The 17520-nt window shown below is 41.5% G+C and overlaps 1 protein-coding gene across 10 annotated transcripts in view; it reads left to right on the top strand.

The window, feature by feature from the left end:
- FOXP1 (forkhead box P1) overlaps positions 1-17520 on the top strand; it is a 375390-nt gene that overhangs the window by 190631 nt on the left and 167239 nt on the right. For 2 of the 10 annotated variants that reach the window (XM_025456563.3, XM_025456561.3), the window contains exon 1: positions 13572-13800. The exons of 7 other annotated variants lie outside the window; for them this stretch is intronic. In XM_025456563.3, coding sequence (XP_025312348.1) covers positions 13615-13800 — 186 coding nt within the window. In that variant the 5' untranslated portion in view covers positions 13572-13614. Of the gene's footprint in view, positions 1-13571; positions 13801-17520 lie in introns of those variants that run through there. One more of the 10 variants, XM_025456557.3, reaches the window with a different exon arrangement.

A 17520-nucleotide genomic window follows, 5' to 3' on the forward strand; every position in this document is an offset into this window, starting at 1 on the left:
CAGTAGGCTAATAATTAGCAACGATAAGCGATGAACTATTGATGTACCCACCAGCTTAGAAAAATCTACAAGATGCTCTGTTGCATAAAAGAAGCCAGTCTCAGGATGCCCGGGTGGCTCGGCGGTTGGGCGTCTGCCTTTGGTCCAGGGCGTGATCCTAGAGTCCCGGGGTCAAGTCCCACATCGGGCTCCCTGGATGGGGCCTGCTTCTCCCTCTGCCTGTATCTCTGACTCTCTCTCTTTCTCTCTGTGTCTTTCATGAGTAAATAAATAAAGTCTTTAAAAAAGTAAGTAAATAAAAAGAAGCCAGTCTCAAAGGTACATATTACATGATTTCATTTGTATGGCATCATTGGGAAAGCAGAACTACAGTAATGGAGAAGAGATCCATGTTTGTCAGAAATTAGGGATGGAGGAGGAGGATCTGCCTATGAAGGAATAGCGCAAGGTGGTTTAGGAGGTGGTCATGGAGCTGTTCTGTATTGTGATCGTAGTGGTGATTATGCAGATTTATACATGTGTTAAAATTAATAGTACTACATACCCTGCATTATCTAAAGAGTCAATTTTCCTGTTTGGCAAATTGAAAAAATGATAATAATAAACCTAAGTCCAAACTTCTGCTCAGGATCTGCAAACCACAGCTTCTCTTTTATGGTTCATCTGGCTCCTTCTTGGCCTTCTGGCCTCTCTTGTGAGGTCCCAAACAAATACTCCATGGTCATGTTTGTGTTTCTACTTGGAGGCACATTCATCTCTGTGCCCAGATCCACCCCCCCCCCCCCCAACACACACACAGTTTTCTGCACTGCCCCACTGGACTGATAGGCATCCTTGGCTGCTCAGGTGTTGGGACACTGGCACCTGCCCTAGGTTAGCCACCTATGCACCCCAACCATGGACATTGGTAACCCTTACCCTGGTGCTCGCTACGCAGCTCCAGATGGCAGCTTATTGATCTGCTTTGCACCCTCTGTTGTAAGGTCAGGGAGAGCCGACTTCACCGCTCACTTCCCAGCTCTGCTTGAAAGGCCGTGAGGAGTTGAGTAAGCGAAGCAGTGAGGGTAAGGAATTGTATGCTCTGGACTTGGAGTTTGCCTTTGTTTTGTTGTACTGTTGCCTTCTTTTCCTGGCTGCTCTGGTCTCTGACCCCCGCGCTGAAATTCCTTACCTCCCTATGCCCTTTCAGCAGGGGAATCCTCTTTTCTGGCTTCCCCAAAACTGCTTGTTAAAAAGCAATAAATCATGGTTTTAAAGTCCTTTATAGTCTTTTTTTTTCCTTTGAGCAAACATAAAATTATGCGGCAAAATCATGACTGTGGAGGGGTTTTCTCACTTTTTCTTCAGAGATTAGATGGGTTTTATAGTGTACCATGAAAAGTCATTAGTAGTAAAATCCTTATTATGGATACATTTTTACATATATACTGAGACCCATCTTCCAAATTCCCTGGGGGAGAAAACAGACTTTCTGAAAAAAAAAAAAAAATCAGCTCCTATTCTGGAATCCATAGCAATGGTAATAATAATAATACTTACATGGTGCTTACTAAAGGCCAAACTGTCTTAAAAGCACTTTTTGTAGGGGTACCAGTGTGGCTCAGTCAGTTAAACATCTGACTCTTGGTTTTGGCTCAGGGTCATGATCTCAGGGTTGTGAGATTGAGCCTTGTGTGGGGGGCTCCCTTCTCAGTGCAGTCAGCTTGAGATTCTCTCTGCCCCTCCAGCTCGCTCTTTCTTTTTCTCAAATAAATGAATCCCTTTTTTAAAGCACTCTCTGCATGTAATCCACTTCCCACAATGTCACTAGGAGGTAGTGCTGCCATTACTTCTGCTTTATCCATACCTGAGAAAACAGAAGAGTGGTTAGAGCAAGGTCAAGAGTGGACTCAGGATTTGAACCCAGGCCATCTGTCTCCACCTTCTAAGCGGCTGCAGATTGAACAGTGGAAGGAAGATAGGAACTGTGGATTTCCTCACTGGGGACACATACTGTGACCTCTTTGTACCTCTCCCCTGGAAGGGATCACATGCTTTGCCTGGAGTGCCAAGAAGCTCCAGGGTGGCCTAAGAGCCACCTTTTTCTTTTGTAGCCAAGGATGACTCCATATTTGGGTCTCGATCAGTATAGGCACAGATAATGGGAATAACCGAAGAAAAGGAAGCTGAAAATCAGAAATCAAAATAGCTCAGCAAAGAAGCAGTGAAAAGTGCTTTCATGAATAGTGAAAACTCAGATTGTGTTTTAGGACTTCCAGAGTATTTGTGCCTGTGTATTCTCCTAAGCTGCCCCTTCCCATCACCACTACCCAGGGCTTTCATCTCTTTCGAGGTGAGGAAAGTGAATCTGGAGAGAGGTGAGTAGCCCTGTATGAGTTCACCATGCTGGTCCCTGTGGGGCCAGAATGCACTCTCCATGTTTTCCTTCCCTTCCCCACTGGCACTCCTCCCTCCCAGGAAGTTCTTTCATGAACTTTAGACACAGGCAATATGATTTCATCTCTCCCACATCCATTAGTTTTCTGTTTTTGCATAACAAATGACCATAAACTTAGCAGCTTCAAACCCCCATTTGTTAGCTCCCAGTCCTGTGGGTCAGAAGTCCAGGCACAGAGCTACTGGCTTCTCTGCCCAGAGTTCCAGAGCGTCCTAGTATAGAAGGTATTACCTGGACAGAGTTCTTGTCTGGAGACTCTGGGGAATAATCTGCTTGCAAGCTCATTCGGGTAGTTGGTAGAATTCAGTTCATTGTGGTTGTAGGACTGGACTGTAGTCAGCCAGAGGCCACTCTCGACTTCTAGAGGCTGCCCGTACTTCTTTGCCAGGTGGCCATCTCCCCCCCATTGCCAGCAGTGGTGCATCAAAACTTTCTCATGCTTGGACACTCTTTCTCTCTGACTGCTAAAAGCCAGTATAAGCTCCAAAATAGAAATACCCTGTGATTTTTCTTCAGATTATCTCCTTATCCTAAGGCCAGCTGATTTGGGACCTTAATTGTAGCTGCAAAACCCTGCAAATCAACATCCTGACTACTGTTTGATGAAATATCTGAGACAGGGGTAGGAACGTAGGAGACTGTCTTAGCATTCCATCAACCACCATGCACTGCAGCATTTAAAAAGGTAAAGACAGAAACAAGGGCCAAGTCTAAGATACTCTGTCAAATTCTGTCAAAATTGCATAAATTCCTTTATGCCTTTAGAGTTTTTTGCCACCACGGTGCATTTTATATTTCAGGCCATTTGATTGAAAGCATATTTGCAATCTGTATACATCTCTTGCCTTAAAATGATTGAAAAAGAAAAAGAATCTTTTTCAAAAGGACTGAACAGAGTATTATTGAATAGCACAGTTGTATATCACCAGCTATTCAGAAGTTCATCTGTTAGCATGTTTCCACCTATAAGTTTTCAGCCCCAATGGTCCATCTCCTTGAACTTCCTCTCTCTCTTCCTTGGGTGTTTGCTTCCTTCTATACTTGGAGGTCTCATCTTGAATATCACCTCCTCATAGACAATCTTAATGGCCTTATCTAGAGTAGGCTAGAAAAGACAAGCACGTAAAGTTCTTTTTTTTTTTTTTTTTTTTTTTTTTTTTAGTTGTTCTTTTTTTAAGGATACCTCTGTAGTGGCTTTCTCGTTCTGGATTTGTGGGTTGTCAGTTCTTATCTCTGATTTCTGTTCGACTCTAAGCCTTTGGAAGGGGCACCTTCATAGGCCTGGTGCCTAGATTGTGCTTGGTGCAGAGTATGCATCAAAAGTTAGGTTTATTTGATGTGTCAATAGAAGGTATGGCCTGGTACTTGTGGAAAAGTAACTTTAACATTCATATTGAAAGCTTGCTAGAGTAGTGAACCAAGTTAATCATGAGGTCACCGGTAAAGCATTTATTGTTTGAAAAGCACCCGATTGCTAGTCACAAAGCTCTTGAAAGAAAGAAAGGAGACTACAAATGGTAGAGCCAAAGAGGAACAGTTCCTATATTCTCCTCTGAAGCATGCAGTGCCACTGGGTAGGAGGTGGGTGAGGAGTCTCCAGGTCATGGGCCGTCTGATGTTTGGATCATGGTTTCCTGCAATTTTTTATTGCCCCAAGATAGGAGCCTCTTTCCTCACAGTCCTCCTCTGAACACCTCCTCTCTCTCTGATGTCTCTTCAGCTTCACCTTCACCTCCATGCAGTCATACACCTGCTTTAGAAGACGTTTCTCCTTGGACAAGGTAGTCAACCTCTCTGACCTTGTTTTCTTCCACTGTAAAAATGGGTATGGTCATTTCCACCTTGCAAGGTCATGGGAAGGCTAGTAGGGCAATGAATGCCAGTGCCTTCTACAGAATGAGATGGGTCAGTGCTATTTCACTTAATATTATACCCTACCACAGCTCTGCAAATCTCGTGTGGAATTGAAATGCTCATCTGAACAACAACTGGTTTTTGGAAATTATATGAAAAGAAGGTTACAGTAGATTATAGGATTACCAGTGATAATATTCTACTTAATTGATTTTTATCATCATTATACTAAATAAAGACTACCTAGTTTCCAATCTATAGATTGCAGTAAATGCATTTCACATACAACTATCTAGAGCACAATTTTATCTTTTTTTTTTTTTTTTTTCTTTCCTGATGATTCAGAAGGCACTTCAGAGCCTTGTAGTGCCTCTGGGTTTTTATTATTAACTCCAGTTAGCATTTTATTACAGCTCTTGAGAAGTGTTGGTCGCTCTCAAGTTCTAGAGAGCACCTTCTCTGTTCACCTTTTCCCATTCCTTAATACACAATATAAAAATGGTCTCTTTCCATAAACACAGACACCCCCACCCCTCCTTTCTCCAATTACTCGCCTTCTCTGTGGCAAGGACTCTCCTGCTCTGGTTTGTGCTGGGAAGTCCCAGAACTGCAGCAGTCACATCCCTGGAGCCAAGAACAACAGTCAGTGGGCTACAAGGAGCTCATTTGCCACAACGTACCATAAGTTGTTCAGAATCGGTCAAGCTGTTATCACATTTCCGATGAGACCATTTTAGAGAGCAAGAAGGCCAAAGTAGATCAATTTACATTTCTTTTTCTTCTGTCACTGGAAAAGGACACATTTGATGCATTCTCAAGGCAGGTTAAACAGTAACAGCGAATGTGGTAAGGGAAGAATTGAGGCAGCTTCCGTTGTATTTATTACGGGGATCATTTCTACCCTCAGAGCTGCGTTCCGATCTTTGCATTTATTTTTGCCTGCCTTACCTTCCCTGAGTATGATTTGGAGAAGTCAGTGCATTGCATGACAGGAGAATTAGAAGACTGTATTTCTGAATTAATTCTTGCAGTGTGGGTCCAGAACACAGGGCCAGGCGACCCTGCCCCTAATCAGCTTGGGAGAGTTTGGTCAGTGGGCGCAATTTTCTCTGCCTACACCTGTATCTTCTCCTGTAAAATGGGGCTATTTGCTTCCTATCAGAGGCTTAGGATAATGAAAGGACATGTCCTGTGGATGTGAAAAAAAATTTTCAACACCATGCAAATGTTTTCAGTTTTATTTTAACTCAAATCAGTATGCAAAATCAAGATGCTGCCGTTGCCAAAGTTGTTGGCATCCGTTCATCATATTTCTAGGTGAAGTACGTGAAAGTGATTATAGGTAATAAATATCTTTTTTTTTTTAACTTATTGCAGAGGCAGTTTTTCCACTGTTAATGAGGGTAATTTGACTTGGTTGAAGGATTGCAGTTCTTAAGAATTAATGCAGTAATCCAATTCAAAGATTTAAAGAGATCTAAGATTTTTCACAGGTCGCGTGCTAGTGAATGTGCTCCTATCACATAGCAGCTAATGGACTTGAACGCCAGTCTGTCATTTACTGTGTTCGCTCACGGCATAGCAGCTTTGCCCTTGGTAGTGAGTCTACTTTCCAAGCATTGCAGGTTATTTAGAAGTATGGGGTATTTGTAACACTTTTGAGAGATAGGATCCTATTTCCCACAGCCCCTAATTACTATAAAAACTGGGGTTATCTTTCTTAATTACACGTTTGAATCCTAATCTGCTAAGGTCTGAGGAATATCAGGCTCACAGGAGCTGCCTTCTTGCCTTATTCTTTTTTTTTTCTTTTTTTTTTTTTGAGGAAGGCTTTTTCTTTTTTTTTTTATTGTATTTTTAAAAACTAATTCATGTATCATTGTATTCATACATATAGGTTAATTCACGTGAATACAAAGGTTACGTGCATGGTATTCATAACTTCCCATTTTTGATAATGATGTATTATTAACAGCTAACAATATTTTGTAAAGCCTTATTTGTAAAGGATGTTGGAAATGCTCTTATTTCCCGATCCCATTATGTTCCTAAATATTAAAAATCCCATTTTGAAGCAATTAGAAGCATTCACTTCTCTTTCCACGTGTGTTCTGCAGACAGCGTCACCATACTGTGCACACAGGAACCTTTGTTCCTTAATTAGAAAAAGGACTAGAGCTCATTAATTGTGGTTCCAAGTGGTGTCTGCTCGAACATTGAGGCAACAATACAGGAGGAGGAAAGACCCAGCCTAAATCTGGGAGGCTCTCGGTAGTTTTCAGAACTGTGAAAAGGTAAATAAACAGCAAAGGGTCCTTATAGGGTTGTCCCCACACCCTGGGCTGTCCTTGAGGCCTGGCTGGCTGCTCATCAGTTTTAAAGCCAAAGAGATTTCTGTTCTCACAGAAGGAGGGAAGGGCAGAACCCACAACTTGTATAGAAATCTAGACCTTTGCCTCTGTCGAAAGCCTATCATCTGAAGACACAAACCGGGTCAGGAATCTCATGGGCTTTTTTGATAAGTTAGTGGACCCTATCTAGAGGCATTCAGATGTTACTGAAAGTGAGTGAATTGTTGGCAAACATGATAGAAGACAGATACATCTTGTAGGTGGATTTTCACTGCTGGCTTCGGTACATCGGAGGAATCGCAAGTTTTGAAAGGTAAAATTCCCAAACTGAATTGGCGAAGCCTTAGGCCCACATCAGTCATCAACAAAGAGCCTTAATTTCCACAGCAAGAACAGGCATTTCTCCAGCCTCCAGGAAACCTCCCATGTCTAAACGTTCTCAGAACATCTCAGTAGCACCAATGGTGGATTCCTCTCACTTGGTCGAGATGGAGGCTCCAGAAGCAGGGGAGCGAACAACTTTATCGAAGAATCTCAGACCACACGGGCAATGTCTCTCTGTGGCTTGTCTGGACTTGCGAGGAAATGCTGAAATAAAGGACTGGAGGGATAAAACAAAATGTCAGTTTGAAAGCCAGAGAATGGAAAGTACAGAGCAGTAAATTTGAGGGTCAGTTCGCTCATCTTTGGGAAGGTTCTGTTCAGTAATATCCCCCCTCCGGAAAGAAGAGAACTCAGGAGCCACTAGGCAAGTCTGCGGTCCTCTCCTGCCACACCACCTGTCAACTCCTGCCTTCCTCTGGCTTTCTCTTTCCATCCCTGCCACCGGATAAATTGCCTTGTCCCACCCATGCCAATGGAAGACATTATTAACAAGAGGGAGCGCTTTATAAAGGTAGCAGAGATCTGGCAGGTGGAGGCATGGCTCCCTTTCCCCTGTGCTGATAGCAGGTTGAATGTGGAAACAAATATTTTTCCCTAAAATATTCTGCCATTTAAAGAGGCACGTCTAGCTCGCAATATATATTTTTCCCCCACCAGTAATTTTTTTCATGTTGTATTTCTCAGAGAAAGGAAAAAAAAATAGATTTTAAAATGTAAAAACCTGTTCTTCAATTGAGTATGCAAAAATCTCATTGCAGTATTTATTCCAAACCTGCTCTCATAATGTTCAGTCAAGGAGAAAACAGCAAAAAACAGTTGTTGATGGACTTAGCACAGAACTGGATTAAATAAGCATTAGTCTACTGAAGCTGATTACAGGAATATGAAAATGCAGTATCTTAATGGTACATATTTTTATGTGGCAGCTCAGTTGCCTTTCATTTTGCAGCTAATATGTCTATTCTTATGAGTCATTTACTTCTTTAATTACCTTTTGCAGGCAAGGCACCATGGTATATTAATGTGAATGATTTTTACTGCCAGTTTATCATACAATGCCCCAGAAGTTGAAAGGCGTAATTGACTTGGAAGAACAGCTCATGAAGGAAACAATATTTAGTTGACAGCTTTCCTTGTACTCTCTGTTGACGTTTATGAGTTTACACTATGCTAAAGGAGTAATAAACACAATTTTCTTTCAATAACAGGAAAGGGTAGCTTCTAAAATACATTTGTGGAAAGCGCATTTGTTCATTTCTTGAATAATATGAAAATAACACATATCTAGTGATAAGACCTCTCAGATTGCCAATTGAATTAAACCTTTGAAGGTGCATTTATAACCTGTCTCAGAGCATTAGGAGATATTAGGGTTCATGTGATTGAATCGATTTAATGAATATTTAAATTATATACAGATTTGGATAAATCATATTTAAATCTAGGTGTAGAGTGAGACTGTTTGGTCTTGTCCTCCCAATTTCCAGAGGGAGGGAAGACAGGAAGGGAGCTTGAGAATTGTCTGGAGGGAGATTTTCTTTCTCTAAAGGGAGGGGAAGTCTGACAGTGTATTTTGGGAAAATCGAAAAGAAGGCACAGTCAGTACAACTCCTTATAAGGTCTGGGCTTTGAACAGTTAAAATCAAGACGAAGGGGGGGGGGGTCGTCGCTCTTCTGGTATCTGAGTGACACTTTGAGTTGACTTGGGCAGTTAGTGAGTGCCGATTTGTTTTATCCATCACTTCCACCGCCCCCTTGGCCCCCCGGCTCACTGGCTCTGGGCAGGCCCTGGTTTGGCACATTGGTTTAGAGGGAGTTAAACTTTTCACAGTTTTCTGGATTGTTTGCAGTTCAGTCCTGTGTAGCATAATGAAAGTTTTCTAGCCATCTGTTGTTAAGCTGGCGGTGAGCAAGGCCAGTATATCCAAACAAAGTTCTGGCCTGTTGTAAACTGAACCTGTCAGTTTAGCATAGCTTTGCTGACCCCTCCAGCAAATAGGGCAGCCCTTGGTACCAGGCACTCACTGCATAGAGCTTTCAAAGGGGAACTATTTTGGGGGTAGGGGGTAGGGGCCTGTTTACTTTTCCCTGAGTGTTCCTCTCACTGGCTTGGACTAGTTTATACTTAATCTTTATGTGGATAAATGGATACTCGTCCTCCCTCCTTTTTCAGAGCAGGAGGCATTACTTCTTAATAGGGGATTATAACTTTGAGAACAAGGTATGAGTGCCCATAAAAGTGTGTGCGGTGGCTGTGAGGCTGTGATTCGGAAGGGTGTTCTGTGCAGTTATTTTTGTTAAATTATTTTGTCTTCCCGTGTTTGGAGACAAATAGTCCAGGCACTGCCAGCTCCTATATTTATTACTTACCTTATATAACTAAAAGTGTTTCATAGCTTTAAAGGACCTTTTTTTTTTTCTTTTGCCCCTTTTCTGCTGCACTTTGTGTTTTACCATCAGAAGTTAATACACAGCATAACTTAGCAGAGCAGCCATTTGACAGTGCTCCCAGCTGTATGAGGGTGTTACCTGCTTCTGTTCACGTTTGCGAGGTGTATCTATTGCTTTTAATTGCCTGTCTTAACCATAAAATAATTTCATTGCTTCATGGTATTTTTTCTTTCTGTAGTTAATGTTTAATTCCTATTTTCTCCTTAGCAGTGTTTGCTTGACTATATATGAAATATCCCTATACATTCAGATTCTTGATACATATCTATACGTGTGTGTATGTATGATATGTATGAGATATGTATGATAGGATATGTATGTAATATATAAATATATATATCTCAACACCTGGCTAAGCCTGCCCCTAACCCTTGTTGGTTTCCTTTTGTTAATGACACCTTGTAGGTGCTGTTGCATTTTTATCTTGGTCTTGCTGTAGTATATTTCCTGTCCAACATTGGTTACATTTGTGTTCTGTTAAGAGGGGGCTCTTGGGAGCCATTGTCAAACCTCTGTATCCATCTCAATTCATTAAAATATCTGGGGAGAATGGTCACTGTCATTGAGTAACTATGTCAGCCACTCCCCTGGCTGCCTTAGCCCCTAGATGAGAAGCAGACCACAGTCCCACACAGTAACAAAGGAAAAAGGCACCAAAAGGATGCACGTTTGTCTTAAGCACCAACATGAAAGGGTTTGGGTTCAACTTTAACTGCATTGAAGGAATCTACAAGGGTCAGGCATTTCATAAATGGTGGGATGGGGGAGCAGAAGAAGCAAAGGAATAAACAAGGAGATACAAGGCTTCCCCTTTAAGGGACAAGGAGTATTGCAGTAGTGAAAAATATTCAATTTAAAATTTAAATGAGTGCACTTACTTGGAAATACCATACAGTCATAATCTGTTTGTAAGGTGACTGACATATAAAGTGCTTTTTTGTTTTAAGGTAAAAAAATGTATTCGGGGTAGAGTTTCGGGTGTAAATGTCAGGTGCAACGTAACGTGTACTCACTGCAAGAGTCAAGCAAATAACCTTGGCATTTAGGACACTGCCTTTTAGAACATGAAATTGTATTTTGTTGTGTGCCTTTTTTTTTTTAAGGAGGACTACATTAAGGGGTCACCTATTAGCTGTGTTTTTGCTGTCTTAAACTCAGCCCTTCTGTCTATTAAAATCAAACCACTGTGTAAACATTCCAGTGTTGTTCTTGGTCTCTGCAATGGCCACGGGGATCAGGTTTCACCTGCCTGCACATCTTCAAGCAATTAGAGCAATTAGCGTGAAGCCATTTCACATTCAAGGATTCAAGGTCTATGGTGACATTCAAGTCCAGAAGTCTGAAAGGGAAGAGGAAGCGGCCTGGAGCACGGCTACTATTCCATGGCCCTGAGCAGACAATTTCTCTTTTAAACATGGTAGCTCTTTAATGATATTATTATGAGGTTTTTAAATGACATATCAAAAGTTGTTTATATCAAAAAAAAAGTCTCAACAGTCATTTAATTATACTAATGAAGGTCTTTATACATGGCAGATTTTTTAAAAAGACTTGCAGTGGCCCTGAGAAATGGAGGGTTGCTCCCTGCCCCACCATGGAAGTGACAGCAGTCTTTGTAGAGGAAGAGTATGTTTTAGAATGTATAAAGGGAATTAGCATTCGGGTTGGTTTTTTGTTTTCTTGTGTTTTTCTTTTTGTTTTTGTTTTTTTTCACGGTAAACCTCCCTGTTTTGGGTCAATGTAATAACTACAACAACATGGAATATTTAGGCAATTTTTGGAGTATTAAAAGTAACTTTTGTTTTAGGTTAGAGAGGAATAGTAGCAACGCTAACACATGGAACCAGGGCACTTTAAAGATCAATAATCAGCTTTAGTATATCAGCTGTGTAGTCATGAGAGAAGGCAACTTTTAAGAACAGTCTGAGAATCCAGTAGGGTTTTTGTTTTGTTTGCTTGTTTGTTTTTTTTACATTTGTAACTAAGTTACACAGGCATCTTGTTTGCATGAGGCGAGCCCTTAAACTGATTACATCTTTTTAAATAGGTTAGTACATTTTTTTTTAAATCTACATTTTACTGTTGATTTATTATGCAAAAGGAGGGGAGGGGCATTTTTAAAAAGCCAAGGGTGCTGCAGGAGATCTGGCTCCGTAGTCCGAGAAGGATGTGCAGAATCAAGAGGAACCGTGGGCTGTTATAATGTGGAATTCTATTTCCCTCTAACCTGATGCCACCCCTTCGTGTCATGTTTGTTAACTAATGGCTCTGAAGACAGGATTGCTGGGACAGTTACCTTTTCTTTTTCATGTACTGACTTTGATTACAATAAGAGGCTTATTTTTAAAAGAGAAGATTGTGCACCTGTAAGAAAGATCTTGTGATACAATTCCTTTATGGAATTGTACTAGTAGACTTCAAAGCTACTAGGTGTTGAGCACCTCTCTATCTCTAGGACTGAACGCATCTGTCTATTTTTGTGACTGAGGCTGGAGCGTTTGTGCTCATTTGATAACTAGCCATGTCAGGGAACTAGAGTCCTTAGAGCTCTCCAGCCCCATCTCGAACTACTTAGAGCCCTTCTGTGGAGAGATGCTCTTGCTGACCACCCACTTGCATGGCGCCCAGGCTGTGTGTCTTTTGAAACTGCATTGCAGAGCAGATGCAGGGGATGCTAATAAAATGCAGCATGCTGGACCCTGAGCAAGGTAAGGGTCGGCCTTTCCCCCTGCCTTTTGGAAACAGATTGCTAGGAGACCTTTTGCCGCGTTTCTGACTCGACCAGCCGAGTTAGACAGGAACATTGGAGTTGGATACTCCACCCCTCCTAAAAGTGAAGAGGCAGACATGGAAGCACTGTGGGGCTCGGAAGGGAGGTGAGGCAGTAAACCAGATCTGTCCCATTTTTTTTTCTCCTAGCCTAGTCCTCTGTTTCTATGATCTGCCTTTTGAACTGTTTTTGTGGCTGATCAGTTCCACCTAATATGTCTCTTGATTTCTGCTATTGTAATACTCAGGCGACATGCTGTTCTCTTCATTTTTATAAGCTTTAGATGCTTCTGCCTGTCATATTCTGGCGGTTTATCTTCAGCGTCTGGATTTGCTTTCAGACTTGAATGTCTATCAAGCTGCCGTTGCTTTGAATGTGAGATCAAAAGAAGATGAATTCCAGTAAAAAATTTCCTTCCATGAAGAAAAGATTGGGGCCTATGTAAACATCCCACTGACAGTTCCCAATGAGTTATTTTAGCCGAGTATTAGCACCTGGATGACAGACAGTCCAGCATTCCATGCTAAATAACAAATCAGTTGCTTCCGTGGCAGAAGAACATTGCCACAACAGCAATACATTTTCAGAAGGAATCCTTTTCTTCCTCCTCCCCTTCCCCCTTTTTGCCTTTTTTTTTTTTTTATTGAATATGGCTGTTCAGCTCCTCATCTTATTTTTCAAGCTGACTTGTTCTGCCTTTAGCAGTTTACTTTCCTTTACAGTATCTGTCAAGTTACTCGGGTGACGGAAGACAGGACTTTGATAATTAGTTTGGGGCGGGTTAAGGAGTGTTCGAGTAGACAAGCGAGGCATCTGGAGATAAACAGGTAGTTTGGTTGATTGCAGAGAAGGAGAATGTAAAGGAAAAGCAGCAAAAGCAAGATCAAGGGCACATCCCGGGAATGCGGGACGATATGTTCTTTAAAAATACATGTGACAAATTCCTCTAAAGTCTGCAGAATCTGGATTTTCTTTCTTTCTTCCCTGTGTTTTTTTTTTTTTTTTTAAGCATCCTGCCTATGTAAATGTCACCACAAAAATATCTCAAGAGCAGGTTTCCCGAAACCCTGTCGGTGTGTATTTGTCTGCGAGAAAGAGCTGTCTGGCTAGGGCTCGGTCTGGCCAGGGCACACTCCTGATGCTGTGTCGCTGCTTGCAGACCTGGAGTGATTTAGATATGTGTAGCATTAATAGATTTCTTTAAATGCTAAATGCAACTTTGAAAATTACCTGCAAGCTCCAACTGATCTTTCAACTTTGAAAGTGAAGAATTACTTGAGGAATTCTTGTGGTTTCTTTTGTCATTTAGTGAGAGCCCAGCCAGCTACTGTGGAGGCAAGCGTCCCTAAGGTTGCCTACAAAGGGCAATGTTCCAGTGTGTTTTCTCCTCGAGTGTGCTTCAGCCGCACAGCACTTCCTGTTTATTCAAACATCTTTTTTACCACTCGGCAACCCCCGCTTCACAGAAACAGCCAGAACCCATCTACAGCAAGAAGACGGAAATCCAAAGGCAGACAGTGCGAGCTCACTCCGTCAAACTCTTCGTTTTCTCTGTAAGTGTCCAGAGAAAGGAAAAAAAAAAAAAAAAAAAAAAGGAACATTTTTGCGGGGTTAAACTTTCAGACTAGGGATCCGCTCCTGCGCAGACATTCTCTGAAGGGCAAAATAAGATGATCCAACTTGTTTACTGCTTTCTCTTCTCTTCTCCCCCTCCCCCCCCCCCATCAAAGGCGGTTTTCTTTTTAGAGATTTCAGAAGACCGGTTGGTTCTAACTCCTTGTTAATTCACTCTTGCTTTCAGATGGGTCTCGGGATATATATAATCAGCCAGGCAAGCAGCCGAGTGTGATCAGGACAGTTTTGTAAGCTTGAATGTAGTTCAGAGCCCTCTCAGCTTGTTTGCGACTTTGTTTCGTGTTGCCTTCTTTTTCTTCCTGTTATCACAAGTGGTAAGAGGGTGCAGGGATGGTGCCTTTGTAATTCTGCCTCTGCAGAATTGTCCTCTGATGTTTGCATCATGACACCGTCATCACTCGTGAATCGGTCTTGATAATATTTGTACCAATTTCATGCCAATAAAAGTCAGGCTGCTGAAACAAGCACGGTCATTATCTCATTCATATTACTATTGTTTAAACGGAGTGGGCTGCGAAAGGAAAGAGAAAGCCCGCCTCACTTTCCGCGATGGTTGTTAACTTTGATGTTGGAAAGCTCTTTTCAAAATTCTCATTGTGGGTAATTAGTATGGCAGGGAAAGCCCTTGGACCTGGGCTGCTGCTTCGCTCTGTGTGGAAGAGTGGATGGGATTGCTCTCTGAGCCCTTTCTGTTGAAATGAGTTTCTTAACACATGGTTTGATATTTTTTTAAAGGGTTCCACCTTTTCCTGTCTGATGGCGTCGTCGTCCCCTTGTGCCTGCCCCTCCTCCCCCCGCACCCCTCCCCCCACCCTGACCCCCAACTTCACTATAATTGGTAAGCCAGGTGCTAATTTTTTTTTTTTTTTAACCATGTACTGGTCAGGGAATAGACAGGAAATGGAAAATTAGCTCTTTTGATCTTAAGGGAATTGTTATTACTCTGAAGCTTGTTTGTTAGTCCCCAGACTAAATATCCTTAAATTTTATTGTCCAAAACAGCATCTGTTAGAATAGAGAAAGAAATAAGCTCTGTAGTTGTCCGAACCTCTAATGGAAGAAATATTTAAATAAATAAAATAAATAAGTGTGTGCGCGTGTGTGTATTGAGCTATTGCTATTGCTATGCTGGCTTTTTTTAATGTTCAGAAGTTGTTCTACTTTGCAGGAAAAAAAAATTATGTTTGCGACTGCCTTAAGGACAATTTGTTTAACAGTAGGAGTAATTGCAGGGAAAATGGAAAGAGTGACTGGAGGTATTTACTCAGATGTTAGTGTAGGTGTGGGGGCCGAAAACTCAGTGTGGGAACAGTGGGCTGCTTTTCTTGGTATCTCAGTCTATTTGATGACCATCAAATTTCCCAGCTCGCTGGTTTTGTTTTTTCTGGATGGCATGTTTGATTATTTATCAGAAGGGGAAGGGAGTAGCTGAAGCAAATAAACATGTGACCAAGTTCTGTTTTGTTTTCCACTCAGAAAGCCATGCCCTTTAACAGATATACAGAAAATAATAAATGCATTGTTTTATGATAAAAGGAAATAATATGTGTCATTTTTTTTAAAGGCATGTGAGTTAACCCTTAGGACTCAGGAGCCTTTTTGACTTCTGAGAAATTTGCCAGGCTTTTTACTAAGAATTAATCTATTGCGGTGTATGGTTTTATGGTGCAGGATTTCCCAGGATTAGTTGTTCAGCAGTTAGGCTTTTCTAGATGCTCTGCTTAGTTATGCCTGCCTCAGTAGCTCTATGTTTATGATGTGTGTGTATGTGTATGTGTGTGTGTGTGTGTATTTTCAACAGTAACAGTATTGGACAAATCAGTAGCTCTTGCAGTTTGCCGAAGGCTCTTTTCTGACTTCGGATCTAAACATGAACAGTTGAGGTAAAGGAAAATATACTAGAGTTTCTGTGACTAGTGTTCAGCTGACTTTATTAGAGGCCAGCTTTTGCTCTTCTTCTTTAAAAGCGCCAGGCAGATACTATAATGCCAAATAACGACATGTGCCTCATTGTCTGTCCCTCTAAAACACCTTCCAGACTTCAGTGTTATGTAATGCATGTAATGGTCTTCAGGATTGTTATATCAGATCTGGGGCGCCTCCTGAGACAGAGGCAAAGGCTCAAATCTACATTAAATGTAGATTTTAAAGCAAGCATGCCAAAACTAGAATTTTATTGTTGTTTTATTTCTAAGGTGGGGTTTGCATAACTGTATGTAGACCTCTGTACTTAAGCCCGTGCTGATATACGTGCACACACCACATTTGCAACAACTTCGAGGATAGTAGTCTTCAGAAGCTTCCTCTTCCATACACATCCTGGAGAAGTGATGGGCACAATCCTAACACAGTGCCTGGCCCTGTCATATCAGGCCGTATAAATCACAGTTGAAAATCTGCTCTGTTGCCTATACTGTTTTGGAATGTGGATTGGAAACGTGCACACAGAGGGATTCCCTCCTCATTGACTATATAAGGGAACAATGCAGCAGACACTCAAACACAGCACAGCCCCCACCAGTCTGGCCCGGGATGTATGTGACTGGGAGGTGGCTTTGCTTAGGAGAGGGCAGCTATGGAAGCAACAGTCTTTCTCCCTCCTCTCTGTTGTCATCTTGGGTGACTCTCCAGAAGGCGGCTGGGTTGGATAATCATACTTTGTACTTCTACAGAGCCCTTTGTCTGTGAAATCAAAGTGCCTGACTAATGCTAACTTGTTAATACTCAGAACACCCTTGGGACATAGGTAGGCTGCAAAGATTATCCCACTTTTGAGGTGGGGAAAGGTCCTGTTGTTAAAATAGTTTACAATTTCCGGGTGTGTCTGTACTTAATGGTCAGGCTAGACTTGGAATGGGTATGATCTAGATGCCATGAGAAGCATTTTTCCGGTACCATATTCAGCCCTGACCACAGGCAGTCTCATGAGAAAGTGTTTTACCGTGAAGAAACTGGACTGGAAAATACAGCTCTTGCGTGGTATTGATGGTGGGGAGGGAGGAGCCAGGGAAGAGTATTTGAAACTTAATTTTAACCTATTTAGGGTTGAAGGTAGGATTTTGTTGTTGTCGTTTTTTAAGATACAGCATGGGCTGGAATTTTCAATTCTTGTTTTATTTCACATTAACTCAATATGATGTTGGCTCTTTAACTTCCACAAAAATCAAGTTCGTTTGTTCTTTGCAAAGAAACAGACACTGCTTATTGGCTGTGCAAAGTTGAGTCAGAAGTTACTTGGTAGTTGAGTGTTTTGGGGGGCAAAAGAATTGAAACATTCTGTTAACTCTAGATGTTACTATGTGATTCTTTAATTCTGATGTGTCTTAAGCCTCCCTGCTATGGTTACTAAGCACAGTGAAAAAATTAGTCATGTGCTATTTGCTGTTTAAAGACTTTTGTTGAAAGCTTTTTCAGAAGTCTCTAGAGTAGGGTGGTAGTATTTAGGTTGTTTGGTCCCCGGTACTGTTTATTTGAACCTGAGTATAGAAATTAGATTTGAAAACTCCCTCTTTAAAAAAATGTGTTTTTAATTTTAAAAAGTAATTTTCAAAAGACCATAAATAATATTCCAGTTTGGCTTCAAAAAAAGTTACTTCCCTTAAGCATACTCCCAAAGGTCGACAGTGCATCAATATGTA

This window comes from Canis lupus, chromosome 20, assembly GCF_003254725.2.
Source record: "Canis lupus dingo isolate Sandy chromosome 20, ASM325472v2, whole genome shotgun sequence".
Taxonomy (NCBI): Eukaryota; Metazoa; Chordata; class Mammalia; order Carnivora; family Canidae; genus Canis; species Canis lupus.